General features: G+C 44.9%; 1 protein-coding gene across 8 annotated transcripts in view; it reads right to left on the reverse strand.

The window, feature by feature from the left end:
- Window positions 1-27,296, reverse strand: part of CHD5 (chromodomain helicase DNA binding protein 5) — a 2,731,226-nt gene that overhangs the window by 1,289,692 nt on the left and 1,414,238 nt on the right. For all 8 annotated transcript variants that reach the window (XM_069610277.1, XM_069610279.1, XM_069610280.1 and 5 more), the window contains one exon: window positions 9,403-9,527. In XM_069610277.1, the coding sequence (XP_069466378.1) occupies window positions 9,403-9,527 (125 nt within the window). The remainder of the gene's footprint in view (window positions 1-9,402; window positions 9,528-27,296) is intronic.

The raw sequence follows: 27,296 nt of genomic DNA on the forward strand, positions 1-27,296 counted from the left end.
TCCAATATACAGACGAAGTAAACACCCATTTTAAAAGGTTTCACAGAGTTACATATTAATTAACGTATTTCTATTTAACTTTAGAACCATTTATCCCATCAAATGATCTAATACAGATTTGGAATTGGGTTGATCTGCCCGATTAAACTCATATTAAAACCTTATTTTGGAATGCTTACTTTTCTGCGTAATTTGCATATAATGTTATCATCACTTTGCTTGTGGCCGGCATGGAAGATTTACCAGTAAATGCAGAATATTCGAACAAATCAAAATCAGAATATGATTTCTGGTTCTGTCTATATAGCCAGACTTAAAAATACATAATACATACATATTGTAACCCAGCTGGACAGTTCATTGCAAATAAGGGGGGTATTTCTGGGCTCTGAAACTTCAAGTTTAATGACCACCGTAAACTAGAGGGTTAGCCCTCTTAACTGTGCATTATTAAAAGAAACCCATCACAGAATCCTAATCGAAATTGTAGTGTCATATAATGTTAAGGTGGGTTATGTTTAGTCCATTATTTAAATCCATAAACATCAGTGGAAGGGACTTTTCTTAATCACGTTCTTCTTACTTGAGAATGCAAATGATTTGGCAGAGGAATTTACATTACATTGCAGACAAAGGGCTGAGCCACTGGATACAGGAGGATTTTCCAAATTGAATCAGAAGAGGAGCAGAGCTTTGGTCACCTTGTTACCTGGATTCAAACGCTGAGGAGGAGAACTGGGGGATCTGGCACTCAGCGCATTGCCATTCAGAATAGGACAGTGCCAGCCAGAGGAGTCCTGACACCTCCATCCCAGAACGTGATTCCTGTCTACAAGATTTAGTCAGCAACTACAATATACGTCCTATGCTATCATTACAAAATTAAACAAAATGCGAAACTTACCCCCACAGAACTCCAGAGCCGGTAGCTTATGTCGGCTACAGCCACCTGTGAAGGCCAATTGGAAAGGCCAGAGCCTGTCTGCGCCCATCCAAAAGGACACACCATCTCTGTATCCCTTAGCTCTTGCACTCCGTGGGTGTGCAGCTTCTACCAGATCTGCTTCCATAGAGCCTGGGGTCCATCAGAAGATGGCAGCTGGCATTGCAGGAGACCGGCAGTGCTGCGAGGTCCAACCTGCAGACCCACCCTCCAACAACCCTGATTGGCCGTCTGCATCCCGCTATGACTGGCCAGATGTGAAACCTGACCCTGCAGCACTCCAAAGCCGGCAGGCGATGCCGGCTAGAGCCACCTGCGTAGGCCAACTGGAAAGGCCAGAGCCTGTCTACGCCCTCCAAAAGGACACACCATCTCTGGATGCCTCAGCCCTTGCACTCCGTGGGCATGCAGAATCTACTGGTTCTGCTTCCATACATCCTTGGGTCCAGCAGAAGAGGGCCACCACCATTACAGGAGACCTGCAGTGCTGAAAGGTCCGACCTGCAGATCCACCCTTCAGCAACCCTTATTGGATGTCTGCACCCCATTACAATTGGCTTGTTGTGAAACTTTCCCCAGCAGCACTCCAGAGCCGACAGGCGATGCTGGCTACAGCCAAATGGAAAGGCCAACTGGAAAGGCCACAGCCTGTCTGTGCCTGTCCGCGCATGGAGAACACTGGCTCACGTCCCCTGCTAACGTCTACAAGGTCACCAGCACCCATCCCATGGCTCCAACCAACCGTCACACAACCATCAGCACGAGGCTTACCTCCGTCTTGGTGCAATGGGTACCTCCCAGCATGGTACGATGCACGGCCAGACTCCACGCAAGTACTTGAAGGTAAGTGCATCCCACCATTAGTGTTTCTTAATAATGCTATTCCTCTGGTCTGTACTGCCTGTTCCCTGATATCACCTAAAATGTTGCTCAATCCTGCCCATTGCCCTACAAGCTACTTTAGCCATGCTTCCTCTCCTATGACTCAGGGGCAGCACTCAAAGTCAGGCTCAATTGGCCCTGATCCTTGCCGAGTCCTTCTCATGCCTTCCTTACTCACAAAAAGTCTCCAAACCCTTGCAATCTACCGTCCAACTCTCATCCTTGACGGAAAAGGTCAGTCTCTCGCCACAAGCCCCTTCTGCCCAATAATCACTACTTGTGCACCACTGCTGGCGAAACACAATACCATTGCTTTATTCTGTGCCAAACGTATTCCTACACCAAAACCTAACCCCTTTCTCCCTCCTGCCAGCTCTAAAGCGAGGGACATATGCATGCTAGTCAAAGCCACTGCTGCACACTCTGTGCTAACCAATACCCACCTAGCAACACTGGACACTACAAACCAGAACTCGTCCTCTGGTCGCAGCTCCACTTTGCTACCTGCCAGTACTACCACTAGTGGCATCCCCAATGCCCGTGCAGAAGGTAGGAAATCCTCATCCCCCACTCTAACACATGCATTAAGTAAGCTCTCTATCCAACTTACTACATCTACCAATGCCACCACTCAATGCAAGACTACTACCACGATTCCCACAGTGGATTGCCCATTCAATTCTCCAAAAGAGACCATCACAAATACCAGTAAGCTTCAAGCCACCCTAAATAAAGTCAGCAACTCCCACTCTATACCAAGACCTCAGGTTCAACCCACTACCGAACTCAAATTAGCGCTCCATAGCTGCTCACGCCCCAGAAATACATGATTACATAATTGATCAGGAATTAGATATGCTCATAGTGACCGAAATTTGGCTCCACCAAGCTTCTGGACCTACTTCTTGCCATTGCCATCCCACAAGATTACACCATCCTCACAAAAGATAGAACCAAAACAATAGGTGGGGGAGTAGCCATTGTTGCAAAAACCCACCTCAATCTAAGAGCATGCCCCATTGATAAACCAGAGGGATATGAAATTCTACTCACAAAACTTTCAGCCAGACATAGACATATCATTACTACTTACTGCCCTGTTCAAACCCAAAACTAAATGTATCGTCCTTGGCGACCTGCACCACAGATTCAACGATAACCAAGATCACAAAGCAGAAGCATTACATAATGCTCTCAAAGACAAGCTATTCACCCAACTGGTGAATGCACCTACCCACAATAAAGGTAGAACATTGGACTGGGTACTATCCCTCAATACTCCAGTCTCCACAGAAACAATCACCCCTCTGCCCTGGACCATAGCATTAAGTTATCCATCGCATGCCTCGAACCTGATCTGCCTAAGCCCACCACATTGGAGTCCTATGTAACCAGAAATATCCGCAAACACACTGCTGAAAACCTCAACCCTATCCTTACAGACAAGATGATTACAAATAACAACCCTTGCATCCTTGCAGATACCTACTGTAACTGCCTCACAAACACAACAGATACCTTAGCATCCTGTGACACCAAAACCAGACGCTCGGACAAAAAAACCTTGTTCTGGTTTGACGAGGAACTAGTAGCACTTAGGCGTATCAAACGCTCGTGTGAACATCGCTATATCAAAAATCAAACTACTGAAGCAACTGAAGCCTTCAACTCTGCAAATAAAACCTATAAAGCAGCCATCATCGCTCCTAAAGCTAATGAAATTAATACCAGGATCAGTAATGCATCCTCAGACTCAAAAGAACTGTTCTCCATCCTCAAAAAGTTGGAAACCCCCATCTTGATCATCAACCCTGTCCAACCAAGCAAAGAATGGTGCACTACCATTCAAGATGCTCTTGCCCCTAAAATTCAACTACCACAAAACAAAATCATCACTGAAAGGAAAATACTAGCAGAAAAACACTCTCTGGCAGACACCAAATACTGCCCCATAGTATGTAACACCCCAGTATTCCATTTCAGCCCAGTTTCCCAAGAAACAGTGCTTAACACCATAGACAAACTAAAGGCATCCAGCTGCAATGGAGACAATTTCCCAGCACACTTAGTCAAACTATGTGTGCCCACTCTCACCCCAATCATCACTATATTTGTAAATGCATCCTTCAGATCTAATCTGGTTCCAGCCAGTATCAAAAAAGCTTGGGTTACACCTTTATTAAAAAAGCCCACGCTCAACCCGCTAATTCCCACCAATTATAGGCCTATAACTACGGTCCCATTTCTTCTTAAGATCATTGATAAAATAGCCTATAACCAAATGCAAACCCATCTCGAACAGAATAAACTCCTAGGAGCTAGACAATCCGGGTTCAGACCGAACCATAGTACTGAAACCGCTCTCACCAACCTCAAAATCCAAATAGACACCATCAGAGACTCAGGAAAAATTGCCAAACTACTGTTGCTGGACCTCTCAGTAGCGTTTGACCTGGTAGACCATGACAAACTCTGTGACACACTAACCAAAGACTTCAGTTTCTCGACCGATGCCACCCTCTGGATCAAATAGTTTCTAGCAGAACGAACATCCAGAGTCGCCATTGGGAATGACGCGGCTGACCCTATAGCGGTCCCCATCGTACTCCAAGGATCATGCCTCTACCCTACTCTATACAATGCCTATACCAAACTCCTATTCTCAGCTTTAGACGATGTGGGTGTCATCTACACAATTTCTGCAGATGACACCAAGATCCTCATCCCTATCACCGGGGATTACGCCTAAAATACCCAGACCATCAACAAAATGTACGCTATCATTCAAAACTGGATGGCACTGAACAGTCTCCGTCTTAACGACGAGAAGACTGAGGTTCTCATTGTAGGATCCCAATCCAGATTAGGCTCTCTCCACTCTGATTACACACATATCAATATAGACGGCACATTGATACCAGTACTCAAGCATGTTAAAACTCTTGGCGTCCATCTAGATGCCAATCTCACCATGTGTAAACACATATCTGCCCTCTCATCCTCTATGGCATACTCAGCCAAACTCATTACTCTGAGCCGTCAATGCCTTACACCTGCTAACAGTGCATAACACTTGCTAGAGCTTTGCTATTAACTAAGCTTGACTACTGCAACATCCTCCTTCTAGGAACTTCTAATGCCAATACAACTAAACTACAACTGCTGCAGAATAAAGCGCTTAGAGCGGCTTTAGGCATAAAGAAATCAGACCACATGTCCAACATTAGACAACAAAATCATTGGCTGCCTATCAAAGCCAGAATCATTTTTAAAACTGTATGCATTGTTTACAAATGTCTCACTAACAAAGCCCCCAGCTACCTTAACAGTGCCATAAAGCAAAAAACTACCATCAGAGCGCTCAGATCAAACAATAAGGGTTCCATGTAATAATGTCGCCACAAAAATCTCGCCATGCAAAAATCTCGCCATGCAAAAATCTCGCCAAAAAAATGGCCGTTTTTTGTGGTGACATTATTGCATGGAACATGCGGGGGACACCCCTGCAACTTTTTTTTTTCAAATTTTTTTTTTTGCCCCTGTCCCCATATATATGGTCACCCATATAATATCGCTGCGACCTTTTCCCGGCAATATTATTTACGGTGACCATATATATGGGGATAATATTACCTGATACCACAATAAGGCACTACTAGAAATCCCGTGTCGTAAAAGCACCAAAGCAGGAGAGAGCAGTTTCAGAGTCCTGGCACCCAGAGTGTGGAATTTCTTACCACTCAGAATCAAAAAATGAGGAAACCATTGCTAGCTTCAAAAAATCACTGAAAACATGGCTGTTCAACAAATACTGAATGACTAGACCCTCCCACCCTCATACTCCTTATACTGAATCACATTCTGTTTGTATGAGCCATTCACAATGCTATTATTCTACTTTCTGTAGACATTGTACAAGAATTTTAATAAGCTGTCTGTAACCTCGCCGTGAAACCCATGGGTCTGGGCGTGTAACAAATTAAATAAATAAATAAATGAATAAATAAATAAATACATCAGATTCATCCCATCCCACCACAGACCTGCCCCCGAACTTAACACATCCCCAATTTGCCCTATGTAACGACAACCGCCTGCACTGCCCATGTGTCTATGTCTAACACTCTGATAAGGAAAATAACTGCAGACCAGAAAGGCACTGCACATCGCTGTCTCCCCTCCAGAGTCCATCTTGATTAGAAACCGCAGACTCTGCATGCGCAATTGCTGGAGGTCACCTTGCTCCCCCTGTATGCTTGTCTTAAGAAACACCCAGCTCAGAGAGCGCATCTGCGCACGCCGGGTCCCTTTCACCAACCTCCAGACCACCAACCATGGTCACTACCCTGGACAGAAACTGCAATTTTGCCATGCCCAATGACAATCAAGGTGTTCATTCCGACTGGAGACACAAACCTCCTACCTTATAAAATAGGGGCGGATCTGCACAAGATCCCCCTGCACAACTAGCCTCACCCCTGACCAGCCTAACCAAAATACCTAGTTCCAGTCCTAAGAAGTCTACACCCCCTTCCCCACCTTTACAATGTGTGCTTGTCAGCGCAAGATCTGTCCCTGCTCATGCCCTAGATATCAATGATCTAATCACTGTACATAATCTTGATCTCCTAGCCATCACAGAAACGTGGCTACATGCAGCATATGGCTCAGCCCTCTCTCTAGCCTTACCAACAAGCTACTCCATATTCCAGAGTTATAGACCTGATACCAAAGGTGGAGATGTAGCACTGAGAGTTAAAGATTCACTGCCCAATAGACAGCTTAACACCACCCTGATATGCAACTGTAACCTCCTCCTGGCCAAATTGGCTATCTCACACACAGACACTATCTCAATTTACCTCATTTATTGCAGGTCAAGCCCTGCCTAATCTTTTGAAGACAACCTACACACAGTAGGCACCAACATCAAGCGTACATCTAAATCCATCCTTTTTGGTGACCTCACCCTTGGTTTGAATGACCCGAGTAATGGAAATGCAATGGTGATAGCCAACTCTCTCTGTTCCCTAGGCTTCAGACAGTGCATCAGTGCCCCAACTCATGAGAAAGACTGCATCCCAGATTGGATAGCAGACCTTAACTGTCAGGTCGTCGTCAGCTCAAAAACCCCTTGTTGGTGGTTTGACCACCATGTGGTGACATTTCCTCTCGCAAAGATCTCCCACACTAAGCTCTTGGCACCTTCCTTGACATCCACATTGGCCTGAAGCTCCAGAAACATCATGAAAGAATGCATCCTGCCACTGCTCAACACAATACAATCTGAATACCTCGACATCACTGATCCAATTGTGCTCGCCAACCTCTACTCCGAAACTCTGACAAAAGCCATTGATACTATCGCCACATTAGCACCGCAAAAAACAAAAACGCTTATTCATAAAAACTCCTGGTTCACCCCCGACCTCCAAGAGATCAGATCCAAAAAGCACTCAGCGGAAGCAAAGTGGAAACGATCACCCACTGATGATCGGAGATTGATCATCACCACTGCAGCTAAACTTTACAGAAAAGCCAGCTTACTTGCCAAAGCAACCACCTATAACACCAGAATAGTAAACGCAAAATACAATGCCCCAGAAATGTGCACAATCCCCAGGGAACTGGAAACCCCACCCACTCCACCTCCCTCGTTCACCAAAGTTGAGGCATGGTGCACTGACATGTAAAAAGCCCTGATGAATAAAATCGACAGCTTGCAACTTCAAGCAAGCTACTCTCATAGCTAACCAACAACCTTCACCTTATTCCCACACCACCATAGTCACTGGCAAAGACCTGCCTATGTTTCATTTCGCTAATGTTATCGAGCCGGAAGTTAGAACCATCCTAAAAGGCCTAAAACCCTCAAGATGTAAAGGTAACGTCTGCCCTACATCCATCATTAAGGACTGCTTGGAGGTCCTAGCTCCCTTCATCCCTGTCTCCTTTAAGGCTTCCTTCTCCACAGGGGTAGTCCCTAGTAGTCACAAAGAAGCTTCCCCCCCTATCAAAAATCCTGCTTTAAATCCAACGGTACTGAACAACTACTGACCTATCATGACGGCCCTATTACTCCTGATAATCTTGGACAGAGCAGCCTACTGTGCAAAACTATGCTTTTTGGAAATCAACCATATCCTGGGAATGCGCCGGTTTTCGCCAGGGCAATGGAACTGAATCTGCCCTGTTAGACTTGAAAAACTAGTTGGATGAGATTAGGGATGAAGGGAAGTCTGCCCTTCTCCTGCTGATGGTTTGCTCAAACGCCTTTGATCTGGCTGGCGACAAAATACTATAGGCCTGATCACGGCTTTGGCGGTAACGCTGGCAGTATTATCGCTGGCGGTATTAGCCCTACAGCCGAACTCCCCGGCGCTGATTGCGCCGGATCACGAGTTCGGCGGTAATGTAATTCCCCATTGAGCCCATTCGGGAATGCCCCATTCAAGGTAATAGCGTGAATTTTCAGCGGATTTCCCCCCAGCCAAGAGCTGGGGCGAAATCCGCCGAAGTCCTGATTTGGCGGACCCTTAAATCCGGCGGTAATAGCGCGACCGCCGGATTTAAGGGTTATCGCCAAAGTCGTGAAGAGGCCCTATGTCACCACCTCACCACGACAGCCCATTTCTCCCATGGATTGCCTATTTTTTCTAAAAAGAAAGAACCATCATAGTGTTCTCGGAAAATGCCAGTGCCCCCCGCCCCTACTCCCCAGCCATGATATCCTGTGGACTACCCGAGGGTAGTGCTTATCCCTTTGCTATACAACATGTTCACCAAACCGCTCTCCGACCTTCTAAACTCTATCAGCATATCCTACACTAATTGCGCTGATGATACCCAAATCCTCCTCCCCTCACTGGCAATTACCATGAGGATTCCGCCATGCTAAATTCTGTCTGACTATCCAGGTGTGGATGGCCATGCATCGTCTTTGTCTGAACGATGACAAGACTAAGATCCTCCTCATAGGCCCCCCGGCAGTGATCAAGAAACTCAACACACAATATACAATTTAGCATTGATGGCAATACAATCCCAATCTCCCCGGCAGTGAAGACACTAGAAGTCTACCTGAATGCCACACTTTCCCTGACCTGACAAGTGAATGCCATTGCCTCCTCTGTGGCCACCTTCACACAACTGATTAATGCTTCCAGACCTTTCCTTTCCCACAATAGGTGTCTGACAACTGCCTGTGCAATTATGGGATCCAGACTGGACTACTGCAATCGGGATCCAGATTCGAACCTGTGTTGCGCTGCGTTGTCTTTCTTCCAAGACAAACACTTTGCCCCTGAGCTATCCTTCCTCCCCTATATTGAAACTCTTCCTTGTAAAACTGCGTATAGTGGGGCAGATACAAATGGAATTCTACCATTTAGTTACTTGGTCATTTGAAGGTATAGTTGGTTTATCAGGTATAGTTATGTATTTTCCCATACAAGAACAAAAGGACAACCATCAGTTTGAGACTTGCACACCTGAGGTATTCTCGGTTCAAACATCTCTCACTTCAATGGCAACGATTGAGTTCCAGCACTCCTCATACACAACCATGTAATACTAACCTGTATGTCATTGTGGGGATTCCAGTCTGAATCATAAATAACAACGGTGTCCGCAGTGGCGAGGTTTATCCCTAGACCGCCAGCTCGTGTAGAGAGAAGGAAACAGAATTGCTGAGCGCCAGGAGCTAATTAGAAAAAAAAAATGGAAACACAGACACTAAAAGTGAGACAACTACGCATTTTAAAAAAAAAAAAAGGTTTGATCAATGTTCACAGTAAACAATGCAATAGCTATTATCGTGTGTGGGGGTTATTAACATAGACAACGTTTAAATATTATGGATGTCATGTAATTATTACTTTGATTTATATTATTTACTAACACGCTTGATCTGAAAGTCTATGATCATAATCCCTAAACACTGTACAAAACAAAGCACATAACCAAAAAAGCAGCATATCAAATATTAGTATTATGATTTGAAATACAAACGAGCATCAAACATACATGACATAAAATGTGCAGTTCAATACAAAAGTCAGGTGGAGAAGATTATATTTCAAAAGAGAGTTACAATACATTTAGAAGGTTAGTAGCAAGTCGTTTAGCATAAAAAGAGGAACATTCAAAGATGGACAAGAAGGAAGCAGATGGCAAAAAGGAGAGACAAGATGAGCTTTGTCATAGAGACGTGTAAATATTAAGTAGAGGGAATGCAACTGAAGGCGAATGCAATAAAAAGCTTGCAGTGAAGTGCAATACGCACTGTAAAAATGAATAGGTTTCAGGTGTCATGTCCTGTTTTAAGGGCAGCCTCAGATGCCACAATAATACCATTATATGCCAGCCATATTTGCCATATGTAAGATGAGCATTTACATCATGTTTCTTTAGCATTGGATCTTTCATATGTTTGAATTCTTCCCCATCCTCAGACTCGGAATCCCCCAGTACATAAGAAATAGCATAGCAATACATTGGGCCTCAATACACGGGCGGCGGTGGACCAAGATGCTATTAGCACCTTGGTTCCTGCCGGTAAAATACCAGCACCACCTTGGAGGAAAGGGGAATTACCGCCCTATTCCAAGGTTGGTGGGGCGGTAATTCCCCCTTACCCCATTGCCCTTTACCATTCCCATTTTTGCCCCATAGGGCATAATGGGAATGGGGAAGGTGCTAATTACGGCACTGCAAATTGCGGTACCGTAATTATCTCCCTGGTCCCTTTGCGGGTTGGTTTTTAACGCCTGCAAAAAGCAGTCATTAAAGTACCAACCCGCAAAGGGACCTCGTAGTAAGGCGGTAAGGGTTAACGGTCACCGGTACCATTAACGGTCACCGTTAACACTTACGGCCGTCCGTGTAATGAGGCCCAATATATAAAGCCATAGAGAACAGACTTTTAACTTAAAACCTTTGCACCTCATTTTTGTTCTTTTTCTCTCAGCCAATTATGTGGATAGGCTTAAGTTCCACTCAGAGTAGCCATCGTCGGATACTTCACCACAAGTTTTGTGACAGCGAATCCTCCTTAGCGCTCTAAGCTTTTTGGCTTTTTTTTAACTGCATTTTTTTGGCGATATTGTTCCTACTGTCTTGCTTTGTGGCCTGCTGCTTATTCTGCTGAGAGACTTCGCTGCAGAGATCTACTTTATGGATCCAGAACACGTTCAGTATTCACACCTCTGCAGGACCATGCCATGGGAAACTAGTAAGGGAAAGGCCCTGAAACCAGAGAAGCCCCTATTTAAGGACTGAACAGCTTTGTGAAGAAAATGTTTTTTTTTTAGTTACCGACACCAGGACTGCATTTGCCCATAATGTCATTAATGGAACTATAACAAAACATGTTCATGCTGGCTCTGCAAATATATGCTAGTAAGTGCCAGTATCCCCACATAAGAACATACTTCTGTTGGCTTTGCCTTAATGTCAGTAACACAAAGTGATGCCACAGTAAGGAAACATGACCTTGCTGACTACACAACTCTCTGCCATATAAAAACACTCATCATGTTGTATTTCTCACCTAACCCCAAAAATATCATGCCACATTAAGTAAACATTGCCTTGTGGGCTTCTCAAATGCCCCTCCCCCATGTAAGAACACTTATCATGATGCCTTTGACCTCCACACAAGTACAATAATGCCATGCCACAGTAAGGAAACATTCCATCCCCATGTAATAACACTCATGTTGGCTTTGCCCTTAATGTGAGTACAGCATTCCATGCCACAGTAGTACAAAGCCAGCCCCATAATAATATCCTCCCCAACCCAAGCCCTCCTTCGCATTATAACACTTGCATTTCTCATAAATACTAGTAAAATAATGGCATATCACTGTAAAATAAGTAATGCTCCAATACCCATCCCCAGGCCCCAGCCTGACCCCAGCCTTCTGCTCCCCCCTCAGACACACACTTACATACACACAACACACACATACACACATACACACACATATACACACACACACAGGTCCACACAGACACACACACAGATACACACAAAAATACACACACACACACACACACACACACACACACACAAATACACAGTTATACACAGTGTTACACACAGATACACCCCCACAGATATACACACACACCCATATATAGAGATAATTCACAGAGATACACAAACAGAAAAACATATATATATATATACACACACACACACACACACAGATACTTACAAAAATAGAAATGCACATACATAGATACAAAGATACACACAAATATAGAGATACACACACACATTCATACACATTCAACCACCAGTCACGCACCAACATAACATTAATTCATATGTGTGCAGTTACAGACACACCTTCACATAAATACATACACACACTTAAACCCACCCACGCACGCATACATACATACAATCCTCACACAAACCACGCAAGCATACACAAACAAAAATGCTTTCCCCCTTACCTGCTGTTCCACACCTTGCTGCCGCCTCCTTAGCTGCTCCACAGGCTTCTGGCTAACATGCTCCAAGCAGCCAGGAACCAGGTAGCAGTCAGAGCTGAGCCACAGAGCGACCACGGCTTCTTAGTGTGTAGGGCGACATCTGTAAATGCCCACATAGCGTTGCAGACTGAGTGGGCATTTGCAGATTTTGGGTTGGCCTAGCCCGATCTGGCCCTACCTGTCTGCGCTTCTGCATGTAGGTCATGCACAAAACCACTGTCAGCAATCATCAAAGAAGCACTCGCAGATCACCAAGCATGTGTCATTGACATCCTCACCTTAGTCCTTCTCGCTTGCATAATATTTGTCAGAGTGCGTACCTTCGTTCACGGACATCTTGCCAAAAGAAAAGCAAAACATTAACGAAAACAGCTCGCCAATAGCAAACAAGCTCCCATCGTCGACATGCAAACGCTCATTATCAAAGTACACCTCATCCATGGGTGTAGCAAAACACTTGCATCAGTTCTGCAGTGGTCCAGAGATCATGGGTCTCTTGTTGATGGGATTACATATTATTTCGCTTTCACCCATTAAAAGAAATGTCAGCCCTCCTAGACCTGATGCTACAGGATCACTCAGAGCTTTTCGATCACAAACAGTGCCTTACATGTCTGTCGTGACCCCATTGGACAGGGATGGCCTGAGGTACCAAGCCTGCTTTGGCTGAGGAAGACACAGACGACCCATTCCAACCTGCCCTTAACGAGTCTCACTCTCTACAGAACATCATTTCCGAACTTTAAAGATGACAGCGCCTGCACCAGACAGAGAATCCTCTTCTCCAACCAGAGTTCCAAAGAAGAGAGAAGGCAGGTTATCATTGGATCCATTGCCAACGACAAAGAGGATGAAAATGTCACCTCCCAAGTAAGTGCAGTCTCGCTCATTTCAGGCAGTGTCTCTAGTGGAGCATCACAAAGAACCTAACACATGGAAGGACTGCTTCGATGACCTATATCATCATTATCTGAAGAGGAACAGCTGGTGGGAGATGAGTCTGGAGAAGAATGGATACCACAGGATTCCCCACAGAAAGATGGAACAAGTTACTTACCTGTAACTCTTGTTCTCCAGCATGGGTCTTGCATGGATTCACATGCTATGAATTTTCGTGTTGGGAGTCTTGAGTTTCGCTCCTCAACTTTCTTGAGTTTTTGCCTATTTTGTATTGTTTTACATCACATTTTCTTCAAAACCATCCCCATTGTGACTTGTCGGCAGCGGGTACCATTGCCGGTCTTGGTACCGCCGTCCGTCAGATCATTACCTCGTGTGAGGGTGCAGACAGAGTTTTGGGCCCAGTTCATGGACCATGTCGAAGGCCAAGAAGAAGAGCCTCTTCAAGGCCGGTTCAAGATGTGGCCAGAAGAATGTCTTCATCGAGGACCACCAACAGAAATGCATTCACTGCCTGGACCAGGATGTGTAGGGATACTCCATCTGCCAATCTTTCTCCCCTAAGACGAGGAAGGATCTGCAACAGAGACTGGTCTCATGACTTGAGGAAGGTAAGGCCTATGTATCTGCGCAGTCATGCCTATCCCAGAGATAGCAGGTCCAAAGAGCTTAGCCCCTCTGGCAAGAGGTCGAGAGGTCGAAATCCTTTGAGGCCCTTCCCAAAGTGAAAATACCTAAAAAGGCCATCAACGAAACATTGTTCATCATCATTGGCAGTGTCATCGTCGACGACCCCAAAGTCTTCCTCATCGACGACACCACAACCGTTGTCAAAACCATCATCCTCGTCAACCAAGACTCTGTTGACAACACCGTCTGCCAGACTGGTGGTACCGTTTTATGACACATTGATAAGCTTGTCTACAACTGCAAGCACCATCTCGACAGTCACATTGCCTCCAAAGCCTCCGTCAGTGCCGGCTGGGTGTGTTCCCCCTGCATTACATTCTCCAGGTGCGTCTGTGCTAGGCACCTTTCTGAGGGGTTCCAGCAGAGAGAGGGACACACCTCCACATATCTCTTTTCTGCCAAAGCTCACAAGGGCCCCTCAACTTCCTGCCGCCCCTGTGTGGCCTCCCAGGGTTGTGTCTCCAGCCCGTCTCTGCTCATACCATCCTGTCAGAGGAGGAAAAAGAGGATGAAGTCTTAGAAGAAGTCGGCTCACACCATATTGAGGGGGTTGTTGACCTGCTTTCAGGGCTGGCCCCATGGCCTGCACAATCGCCTCAGCCTGCTCACCCTACAAGCCCTTGGCCACATGCACCGATACATGCTCAGAGAGACCCATTGCCAAGAGATGTTTCTCTGAACATTTTGTTGACTCTCCACACTTTAGGCTCTGAGATTCAGCATAGACTACCGCCTGTGGCTTCTGGCCCTCCTGTGGCTCTGGGACTGGCTCCTCTGGCCAGTTCTCTAAGACCGTCTTGGCCCCACCAGGTACCACCTCTTCCTGTGCCTGCAATCCCACAGCCGCCCTCTGTTGCATGCCCCTCTATCATGGAGGAGCTGGCTCTCACAAGAACAGACACCGGTACTGACACCAACCCTAATACAGATAATGCCCAAGGTGCAGATGAATTTGAAGACTATGTCCATGGGGACGGTGAACTGCTAGATGTCGACCTACCATCTAGGAACTCTCCCCGGGATCAAGTGGGATCTTTCCAGGCAATGATTTCCCAAGCAGCCAGGCTCTTCAACCTGGTCCCAGAGGCAAAGAAGGAGGAATTCCTCTTCCGGGCATTGTGAATCCTCCAGAAAGACTGCAGTCTTGGTCCCGCTTCTGGATGAGGTGTGGGAGGACAAACTGCTGGTGATATAGAAGTCTTTTTCCAAAAAAGGAGAGGTTAGAGAAAAAGTAAAGTGTGCCAGATATGGCTCCTAGATGCATCAGAGGCCATCCAACGCCAGACTCAGTGGTCTCTGTGGCTGCGAGGAAGAGATCTTCAAATCCTTCAACCTTGTGCTCAGAGCCGCTTGATCGGGAGGGAAGGAAGCTGGATGCGACTGGCAAGAGCATCACCACCACCGCTGTGTCTACAGTTAAGGCTGCCAATACCCTAGTCATCCTTGCACGGTACAAAGAAGAGCAGTGGTTCAAGTTGGGGCCCATCCTCGATCTCCTGCCAGAAGACAAAAATGCAGAGGCTCTGACCATCTTTCAAGAGGGGGAGGTGGCATCTGACCATGCCATCACTGTCGCCCTGTATATTGTTGATTCCAATTTCCTGCAGATGGGCAACATGGTTGCCCTAATTCATCCAGGTTGGCTGAGGGTCACACATTTCAGGCAGGATGTCCAGGCCAAGGTTGTCGACGATCGGTTCGATGGGGATAAGCAAGTATAGTCCTCTATCAAGCTTTCCGCCAAGCCCTGCACTGGTGGTCCATTCGCCCTCACATCTTGGAGGGAGCTCCGTTCATGACCCCTGTGTATCAGGCGATGGTCACGACAGATGCCTCACTGGAAGGTTAGGATACCCACACGGTCCACCTATATGCCAGAGGGCTATGGCTTCCAGAGGAGAAGGCATTGTATATCAACATCCTGGAACTATGGTCAGTGTTCTGGGCTCTCAAGTCTTTCAAGCCTCAGCTCATCGGAAAGGTGATCAAGGTCTTCACAGACAACACAACCACCATGTATTACTTCAAGAAGCACTATGGGACGAGAATGCTCATCCTCTCTCTGGAGGCTCAGAACCTGTAGCGCTAGGTCATTGCGCTGCAGATCTTTCTAGTCCCGTTCTGACTAACGGGCGTTCAGAACACCATTGCAGACTCTCTCAGCAGGGAGCTGTGGTCCTGCCATGGGGGAAGCTCCAGCAAGCCTCTGGGATCTTCAGCGAGTGGGGCAGGCCTCAGATCGCCCAGTTTGCAACAGCAGTCATTACCAAGTGTCATCGGTTTTCCAGCAGGTATCCTCGCGCAAGGAGTCTGGGGGACACCTTCACGTTCGCTTGGGAAGGCCTGTTCCTTTATGCAGAAAACGTTTCTGGAGCACCTAGGAACTGACCGACAAGATCAGGCTAGAGACATTGTCTAGGAAAGAGTTCACATTTGATCACATGATTACCTCTGCAGCTGATGCTGCAGACTTCGGGTATAGTTATGCAGATGGCACCTGGGGGCATCCTCAGGAGACAGATGTGGAGGAAAGCCACTCATTTCTGGGCATTGGTTCAGCCCCAGATTTGGGAGAGTCCAAACCCCAAGCTACCAAGCAAGCTTGACTCAATTGTGGTCCACCTTCACCACAGTTTTTCGGGTCGAAGTTGGATCAGGCTTCTTGCCATTACTTCAAGCATTTGAGTGCTGGACATTATAATAAAAATAAACACACTGGAGTTCTCAGGAGGAAGGGATTCTTTCTTGCTTTTCTTGTAAGATTGTCATTAAATTAAAAAAAAAGAGATTGGCGCACCATGCTAGATCACCACTGCCTAAACAACATCATCAAGCAAAATCAATGACAACTTCGTTGACATGATGACACCACAGCAGGTCATTCATATGTGCAGAAGGGGGACTACTTGTCTATGACAGACCCTAGAGCATGCCTGCTTCCACATCTGCATCCATGGGCTCAGAGGCATTCCCTCAGTTTCACAGTGGGCAAAGAGCACTATCAGTTTTGCTTCCTGACCTTTGGACTCAGATCCAGTGGTAGCGCAACCGCAGATGGTAGGCGTGGAGGCATATGCATATCGGGGTGATTGGTTAGTAAAAGGGCCCTTGTTAAGTTGAGCTCAACCTAACATACTGATCATGACCCACGCCATTCTAGGGTTCTCTATCAATGGCGAAAAATCAGCGTTCACACCCAGGGGCAGCCTGCCCATACGGGGCACCAGGACACCATCCCCACCTTTAATATATGGACCTTCTGGGTTTCATTCCATAAAGGTAACCATTTCGTAATGCAAAGTTAATGTTTGACTTTGCAAAGAATCTAAACATGTTTAGATTCTTTGAAAATTGCTATTGCGATTGCTATTGTATTCCATAGCTTTGCACAGGGGTCGGGGCAGAAGCGCCCTGCGCTGTCCAATGTGCAGTCATATGGAAGATATTAAAGCAAGGTCACCTGACATCACTGCATTTGTTTCCCTGCATGGGCGCTGAAAATCCAGCCCCTGTATGGAAACAATTGCGTCTTTAACCCTCCGCCTCCATGATTGTCTCAGGCCGAGGGCGGGGTCAACACCCAGGCCTGAATGAGCCAGAAGAAGAAAGGGTGATGGCTCCTTACGTTTGAGCTGCTGCTGAGTTCGTGCGTCTGGGGAAGATGTCACCGCTGCTGCTCAAGGGTAGGTGAAATATTGAGTTTGTCTGTGTATGCATATATGTGTGAGGGAGAGGCAGTGTGTTAGAGAATGTATGTCTGCGAGTGTTTTGATGGTGCGTGAATGTATTTATGTGTGAGCTTGTGTGAGAATATTGTGTCTATTTGTGTATGTGTGTGTTTGTTTTGTGTGTGTGTGATGACGGACGACTGAACAGATCCGCTTCACTCGTCAGTCATCACTGTGTGAGGGGCTGGCGCAGGGCTTTATAGAACACTCACGTTGTCTTTGTTCATTATTGCAGGCAAAGACACAAACGTTGCCTTTGCTTTTGTTCGAGTAGAATTAACAATACTACTGGAATAATGTGCAAAGACAAGATGACAGTGCCGTTGCTCATTATTGCAGTGATGTTATTACTTACTGTAATGATGGGGAAAGACATGTTGTCCATGCTCATTATTGCAGTAATAGTTATATTATTACCGGAATAATGGGAAAAAACAACTTTGCAGCGTCTTTTCTCAGAACTGCAGTAATAATAATATTACTGGAATGAAGGGCAAAGACACTTTGGGCCTCATTACGAGGTTGGAGGTAAGGGATTACCGGCATCGGTAAGGGTACTGGTAATCCCTTACATCCATATTCCGAGGTCCCTTAGTGGGAGCCGCTAAGGGACCAGGGAGCTAATAACGGGCCCGCTATTAGCTCCATCCCCATTCCCATAGAGCCCTATGGCAGCTCGAATGGGAATGGGGAATGGTTCTCGGAATGGGGATTTACCGGGTCCTCCAAGGTTGGAATGACCCGGTAAGTCGCTATTTCGAGAATCCGGACCCGGAATGCGGTAAGGGGGTAGCCATGATGCTAATAGCACCATGGCTACCTCCAACCTCGTAATGAGGCTCGTTGTCTATGTTCATTATTGCAGTACTATTTACAAAATTACTGGAATAACGGGCAAAGACAACATGGCAGTTTCTTGCTCATTATTACAGTAATATTAATGTTGTCTTTGTCCATTATTCCAGTATACTAATATTACTGGAATAATGGGCAAAGACAACGTGACTGATCTGATGTGGGAGGAGGGGCGAGGGGTCTTTACATTGGTGCACTGGTGCCCTGTGGAGCCAGTCTGGACATATGTTCATAATAAGTAAGAGCATACTTCCAGACTGGCTTTGGCATGGAACTGTCTACTGGGCCGCCTCAAGGATAAAGCCAACATCATAAGTGTGCTTACGTGGCTCCCCGCACTGGCCTACATTTGTGCAACCAGTCTGAACTTATTTTTTTACTATGGCTAACCCCTTAGTAAGAAAATATGTCCTGACTGGTTTTTTAATGGCATTTCTTACTGTTCTCGGCATCAATGGTTTTGTTGAGTCAAACAATTATTATGTGTAACAGTTAATATTGGGAATACCATAAAATGGTTGTTTTGCCTACAGGGTATTACATTGGGTGAACATATTTGTTAAAGAGAATAACCCAGAGGATTCGGACATTCACATGGGACATGACAAACCTCAAAATGTATTTATAAATTGACAATGTATCCTAATGTATCAATGTACAACATGTAAATGCTTTTCCCAGCTGTACAAACCTCATAATGTATTTGTAAATTGACAATGTATCCTAATGTATCAATGTACAACGTGTAAATGCTTTTCCCAGCTGTACGTACCCTGTAACTAAGTACCCCACAAGTAACATCTCGATGGCCAAGGGCTGTTTGTGCGCTATACAAATGTAAACAAATATAAATAAATAAATCACTTAAGGTAATTAGTGCCTGTAGAGATACTAACACGTGCTTAAGCTAACACTATTTCATATGAGTGATGGAAGCAGAACATATATCTTGACTTTGTAGGTGATAAAACCACGTGCAGATTGTCCAATAAAATGCCGGAATACCAAGAGGCATTAATTAGGACACGTAATTGGGTACTACATTGAGTACCGTTCAAAATAAAAAAGGTAAAAACAGGATAGGTGCATGCATGATCAGGATTAGGGGAGCGCGTGGTAGTTATAGTAACATAACACTCTTCCATTTTATTTTGTAGCCCAAACATTATTTGTCACGGATGCCTCAGCATCATTAAATAGGTAAGCAATAGTATATTATATTTAGTATGGAATGTTTCAGCATATACTTCATTGATTGGCCCATGAGGGATCAAATATAGTGTTATAACCACATAGATGGTTGTTAGGGAGAATGTTCATTTCTGTGCTAATTCCCTTCAACCTTAGCTTGTTGTATACTGGTACTGTATCTAGATTTCATTGGAGGATTCAGTTGTCCTCACAATTGCTGAGAAATTGTTGTTACCTTTTTACTTCCCCAACCCTTTGCTTTCGGCAACTCAGAGTCTACAAAAGTGTATTAGAGTGATATATAAATGCAAATAATATCCTTGTGATTGAAGTCACCTCAGGGTGTAGGAGTGGTGTATGAAGCATATACAAAGATTATCCACTTGCTTTATTTGACTCTGAAAAGTAATTTTAAAGTGAGTTTGAATTGTTACAACAAATTGCCTTTTTAAAGAATGCTTATTTAAAACTGACGTTAAATAAATAAATAAATAAATAACTATTTATAACAAAAACCTTGAGTTTAAGTGTTACTTGGCTGCTTGTATTTACGGATTTCAATTGTACAGCTGTACAGCTCACATTTACCCCTCTTGAGATATGCCTTGCTGCTCAGTCACGCTACCAACTTGTGTAGTATAGACCTACACCAAAAGGTGGGTTACCTAATACCAAGCAGATAAGTGTTGTGTAGTCTCACCCAGTGTGACTGCACCAATTCTTATCTAACAATGGTGATTTCGGATCATGGGATGGTGTTTTGTGGGGGCAGTAGTGGACCCACCACAGTGTTTTAAAGGGTTATTTTCGGGAGACCAAGCACGGTTTCATGGATAAAGGATTCATGTATTAGGAAAATCATTTATGTTAATAAGATTAGTAGAAAGTTAAGCCGTAATTTGAATTTACCTATGTTACTGATTCTTTTTTCAATGGTTTGTTATTTTCTTTCCCTCCTCTTAGATTGACCTTATATAGGTGGACTTTGAATCAACAATGAACATGGTGTTGTTTTGAAATGTACCAACTTTGCAATTGGAATGTAATGTATGAGCTGCCAAACCCCTCAGCTAGATAATGGTGAACCAGAATATACAGACAATGGACCTGTGTAAGCATGGTTCAGGCACTGGGGACAAAACCTGTCAGACTCAGCTGGATGCTTTGTGTATGGCTAAACCTCTAAAGGATGAAGATTATAAGCAGCAGTATCTTGGTTCCTTTGCCCCACACATGCGCTTGCTTTAATGGAGGGCAAGCACAATCTCGTACAGCCACAGCTGAGTTTCTTAATCCAGCAGAGTACTTACGGTCGACGTTGTTACTGGGCGACACAAAAACCAAATTTAGGCCCACTACGAGGTTACGAATTGACCAAAGACAAATGCCCCTTTTTTCTGAAAAATTCTTAAGAGAAACTGTGTTAGACAAAGACATTTTATTATTACTAATGTCATCACTCAAGGAGGGTTTGAACCCAAGGAAGCTCTCAGGAATAAGGTTATGACCTGGCTTAGACAAAGAACTGGACCAGTGGTGATATTAACTCTGGATTTTAAGGTGTTACAATGAATTAAGATTGAACACTGGTGCTCACACGTGAATATGGACTGCATACTGGTTGGCTGCGGGCGTAGTGATCTTCCACTGTTTCTAGCCAACTGTAATAACTTTATTAATGTGCCATCTGATTTTAAGCTGATTGTTGTTGCCTTCACATGAAGCCCTGAGTTCTGTTCATAGAGAGTAGCTTTCCTTTACTCTATTTTGTCCTAGTCTCCAGTTTATTGTGATTGGTTATGAACAACTGCAGCTTCAGCCTGATTTCCTGTTGGGAGACACTTTATTTTACTGAAGATTCATTGGTCTTTGACCTTATGTGTGTCTTAGTATTCATGTCATGGTGTTTTGAGTGATTGCTACTTATTGTTGTATCTGTTTTGTTCTTGTGAGCGTCCTTATGCCAATGGCCCAATACGACCCTATACAAATTAAATAAACATAAACATCAATTGAAATATGCAGGGTTGTTCATGCCTAGATATAGCCCGAAGTGGGCGAAACATTGGCACGTGCACCAATGTGTTAATGTTGGCACGAGGTTGTTAGGTACAATGTTAGAGATTGTAGAGAAGGTGAATTAATACAATTCATTGTGTACTCATATTTCAGATTCTGTTTTTTGAATAACTGAGTGCACTAATACCTTGGGTTTTCTTTCTAAGTTCATTTATAGACTGATTGTAGTGTTACAGCCTCCAAAGTACGGATGCTGCCGGTTCACATTTAATCCATTACTACTGACCGCCAATTAGCATTCAAGATTGGACATAGGAGGGCGTTGGGCCACTAGATAACACTGTTCTTACACGTTAATAATGTGATACAATGTGGCTAGACTGAACTACAGTGGTGCAGCCAGTCTGGATGTACGTTATTACTGAGCATGGCATTTTTACGGGCAAAGCCAACAGAAGTATGTTTTGTCAGGGGATGGGGGTGGGGAGGTAACTGATATTTATTGGCAGAGCCAGCATGGATGTATTTTCTTATGGTGTCATTATAGGCATTTTACGCAAAGGAAACACGAGTATGTGAATACTGGGTTATATTAGTGCAGCCAGCACCCACATGTATGGGCAGAGCCATCATGAAAATTCATTGGAAAAAGCTCCTTTACATTGTTGGTGAATTTATTAGATTTTTTCAATAGTTACCCTGCAAAATAGATTACAAACTGTATGGGGTTTTACCCAGTTTTTCAGAGAAAGTGTGCTGTAAAATGCACCACTTCAACCCATTATTGTAAACGCTTCTTGGGGGTTCCTCTTGTTTGGTTTATGTTCCCTTGATACGCTTGGTTGCTTCCAACTGATCCCCAGAGGAGGCGCCCTGTGATAGGGGGTGCGGGTGCGGGTGTAACAAAGTTCTGGCAGAGCTGGCCATCATCAAGGCTTTGTTACAAACTTTGCTAGAGGGCCAAAGGAAGGGAGGTGGAACTGTCTAGGAGGAGGAGCCCATGGTCACCACTCCAGCTGCCGCAGGGCACAAGATCTTACCCCTGGAAAATTCCCTGGAATGTACACCGGCATTGGTCCCCTTGGTTTTGCCTGCTCCCAAAGGGTCTGTCGTTCACCGAAAACCTGGCACAAGGGGAATCGCCAGCCAATAACTGCCCCTGCGACCCCCATGCCATTATCAGAGAGAATAGCAGGGTCTCCGATACAAGCCCAATGTCTCTGCTATCGGTGGTGTCAGCCTCTTCCTCTATGGATCTTGATTGCACTGAGCCCAAAGCCCTGGGTCCGTGGAAGTCTGGGTCCCGGCACAAGCTACTGGGACAAGGAAAGTTCCAACGCCCTACAGTCTTCCTTCAGGGGGTGCCCAAACTGGCAGTAAACAAGACAGAGCCCAAGGATGCCCTACTTAATAAATGTCTATTTTGGATAAAAACCTCTGGAGGATGCCCGTCTGTTCGTAGAGAAGCTCTGGCCGGGTGCCGCAGAATTCCCAGTTTGGGCAAGAATACCCTGGACTGTATCAAACTGACATTTTGGGATCGCAGCACAGCGAACAGGGTTTTGGGAGGCTGTGGGCGGGCGGGCCAATCATCCAAGAGTGGGATTTCAATCAGCCTGCTCCCTTTTTTCAGCTCTGTTGCCCCACCCAGATCTGCCGTAGCAAATTTTGGGGTCTTCTCTAGTAACTGTCCCCTTACAGGTGCAAATCTGACAATCTTGGGCCCGAGGTGCCATGGGAACTGGTTGAGGCAAGGGGTTGGTGGGACCTGACTACCGGCCCAAAGAACTGTTTAGGGTCTCCTATGGAGGGGATGGCTTGTTTGCATTGCCCTGATTTCTTTCCTATATTTTTCTGTGAACTCTTTGTAATTTTGCATCAGAATTATATCTTCATTTCTAGAATTGTTTTGTAGGATGTACTTTGATGGTCTTTTCGGGCCGAATAAAGTTGTTTGATTGATTGATTGATTGATTGATTGATTGGTATTGTCTCTGATTCTCAAAGTGTAAACATGTTCAAATCCAACACAAAGGTATAACTCCAACCAAAACATTCCAAATGGACAAAGTTCATAGGTCTAGGGAATGGCTCCCTTCCCCAGAATCCTTTTACCAATATGAAACGTTCAAATAAAGACTAACCAAGTTCCTTGTAACTCAAGAGGATAACTCCCTCCTCTTGGAATGTTCACAGTTCTCTGGGAAATAACTCTCATCCCCAAGTTTCTCTTCACGTTCAAGATGGTTCAAAATCCCAAGGGTATGTTTCTTCTTAGGGATTCTCTTTTCACTGTATTGCAATTTGGGTGTGGGTCCCACACTCGCAGGTCACTTGGTATACTCCCCTGCCATGCTCTTCTTCAGATTTACAACAACTCAAAATCTAAAGGACATGGTTCTTCCTTGACAATCTCCTCCTACTGTCACACTTGACTTGGCCAGGTATACTCTCCTGCCAGGACCTCTATGCAGTCTTTCAAACACTTGACCTACAGTTTATTTAAAACATTCAGCTTGTGGGTTTTTTCAAACATTTGGCTTTGTTTGGTGTAATCTCCTCCCAGGACGTTTATCTAGTTATTTCTTTGCCGGGTATACTCTCCTGCCAGGACTTTGATGCAATGACTTTCCTTTTTATCCACAAAATGATATTGGCCCAGTAATGGCTCATGGACCCTTGTTTAACAGAGTTGTTTCAGTATTCGCTTCTTCTTTCACACATTGGGCCTCATTACGACCCAGGCGGTAAGGGGTTTACGGCAGCGTTAACAGCGCCGACCCTTACTGCCTGATTAGGAGGTCCCCTAGCGCCATGGTGCTTTTAACACCTGCTTTTAGCAGGTGTTAAAATCCATGGCGCTAAGGGACCATGGAGTTAATTACGCCACCGTAATTTACGGTGGCGTAATTAATGCCTTCCCCACTCCCATTATGCCCTATGGGGCAAAAATGGGAATGGGGAAGGGTAAATGGGGATTGGGGACTTACCGCCCCGCCAAGGTCGGAATGGGGCGGTAAGTCCGCCAACCACCATGGCGTAAACGTAGTTTACGCCATGCTGGTAAAGTCACGGCCCAGGCGGTAACTTACCGCCTGGGTCGTAATGAGGCCCATTGGGTCTTTGCCCCTTTCCCAAGACCATTCGCATTTACTTTGCTTTCTTTCTTACTGCTTTCTATCTTAAGACATGGGTTCAGCGACCCCTTTGTGGCATGGTTCACAAATACACAAGTTACAGCAAGTAGCTAGGAGACAAAGAGGAGGATATGCCCAAATCTGCGGACAGGTTATGCAACACTCTGGGATGTTGAATGAAAACCAGTGTGCCTCCTCCAAACAGGAAGGCCACTGGAGGGCGCAGTGCTCAATCATCCAGCATAAGAGAAACAGTATGTGCACAGGACAGGGAAGAGGACACAGTAATGGCATGCAGGGGCCAAATAGAAGCCAATTTTCCCAGCCTCAGCAGTTCAACAATAATTTGGCAAATACAGACACACAGCACATGACTAAGCCCGCCAACATTTTTGATAACACCCCTTCATGGAATAATCTTCTGAGGACTACACATCTGACAACATATGTTTTGGCTAGGACAGCCCGAAACAGGGACTGAAACCCACCCCTATCCCCATCAATCAAAAAGGGCCCTACGTAACAATGAAAGTTGCGGATAGGCCTCACACCTTTTTAGTTGATACTGGTGCACAGAAATATTCAATTGATCACTCATCGGTTCCAGATATTCCTCTGTCAGAGCAACAGAATGTTTCTGTAGGGTTCACTGGCACACCTGTAAAAAGACTGGTCTCCCAACCAGTATCTATTTCTCGGGACCATTCACTGATGCATGTCCTTTCCTATTGACAGCTAACTGTGGTGAAAACTTGTTAGGATTTTATTTATTGAAAAGATTACATGCTGTTATTTACTGCTCACCCGATGGTGTATGTTTGACTACATCACCACAACCCACTTCAACATCACAGTTGTTAGCACTCTCACTACCCAGTGAATTGCAGAATGTGCCTACTCATTCATGGGCCCTTAGCGATAATGACGTGGGAATGCTCAATGTTGAACCAGTATGCATCCAGTTAAAGCAAAGTGTAACATTACCTTGCATACCCCAATACAAGATTTCAGTAGATGGGGAAGCTGCACTCAAAGTGATTATTTCAGATCGTCTACATCTAGTTGTCATTGAACAGATTTCGGGTAGCACATGTAACAGTCCCATACTTCCTGTATACAAGTATTGTGACACCGCCCTGCCTTCCTATTTTGACTATGATTCCTGCCTAGGCCGTGCATTTTTCTGTTGTTGATTTAAAGAATGTGTTCTTCAGCATACCAATACACGCTGATAGTAGGTACTTGTTCGCCTTTACTCTTGGGGAATTGTCATTTACTTTCACTAGAATACACCAAGGATACACTGAAAGCCCTAGCATTTATAGTAAGGTCCTCAAAGAACAACAGGATACTCTAGAATTACCTGCATCCTAGCACATTGATACAGTACATTGACAACTTACTCATTGCAGCTGATTCTGAGGAAACTTGCAAGCAGGGAACTGTGTTGTTAACACATGTGGCTAACAACAGTCACATGGCTTCTTTAAAGAAATTCCAATATTGTCAACAGAAGGTTGCCTACTTAAGATACATCCTGTCAAAGGAAGGTAGGCATCTTGCACTAGAAAGACTACAGGTTATCTCTGATATGGCGGTCCCAAACACAGAAATTGACGTGGGAACTTTTATCGGTATGACATTCTATTGGAGGCAATGGATTCCAAATGTTTCCTTTTTTATTAAGCCTTTGTTAGCACTAACGAAAAAAGATGTAATCCCCATTTGTTAAACAGGGATTTGCGGGCAGAATGGCGCACAAATCCTGTTTTTTTTGGCACAAATAATCCATGAATAAGGGCTGTAGTTTCATCTCTGCCTTGGAACACAGCTTGTCCAGAGGCTTTTTATGTGCTCAAAACTGCTTTGTGTTCCGCTCCAGTATTGGGCACACCAAATTATACTAAAGAATTTGTGTTATTTGTGCATGGAAAAGATGGTTGTGCATTGGCTGTATAAATAGCAGTTAGACTACTGTAACGTTCTACTACTAGGCACCTCAAGAAGAAATATAAATAAACTACAACTCCTCCAAAACAAAGCCCTCAGAGCAGCTCGGGGCATTAACAGAAGACAGCATATTTCTCAACATAGAAGAGAGGCTCATTGGCTTCCAGTACAAGCAAGAATTCTCCACAAAATGCTTACCATCACCCATAAATGCATTTCTGACAACGCCCCTATCTACCTCAGTCAAAGCATTTCTCTCAAGAACATGGCCAGAACACTCAGATTCAGGGCCTCATTACACGGAATGCGGTAAGGGTTTACCGGTATCGGTAAGGGCACCGGTACCGGTAAACCCTTACCGCCTTACTACGAGGTTCCTTTGCGGGACCAAAGCTCAACGGCTGGTTTTACTAGCTTTTAAGGAACGGGCCCGCAAAGGGATCTTGGTGCTAATTACGGCACCACAATTTGCAGTACCGTAATTAGCTCCTTCCCCAT

This window comes from Ambystoma mexicanum, chromosome 8, assembly GCF_040938575.1.
Source record: "Ambystoma mexicanum isolate Mex_15411 chromosome 8, UKY_AmexF1_1, whole genome shotgun sequence".
In the NCBI taxonomy this organism is placed as follows: domain Eukaryota; kingdom Metazoa; phylum Chordata; class Amphibia; order Caudata; family Ambystomatidae; genus Ambystoma; species Ambystoma mexicanum.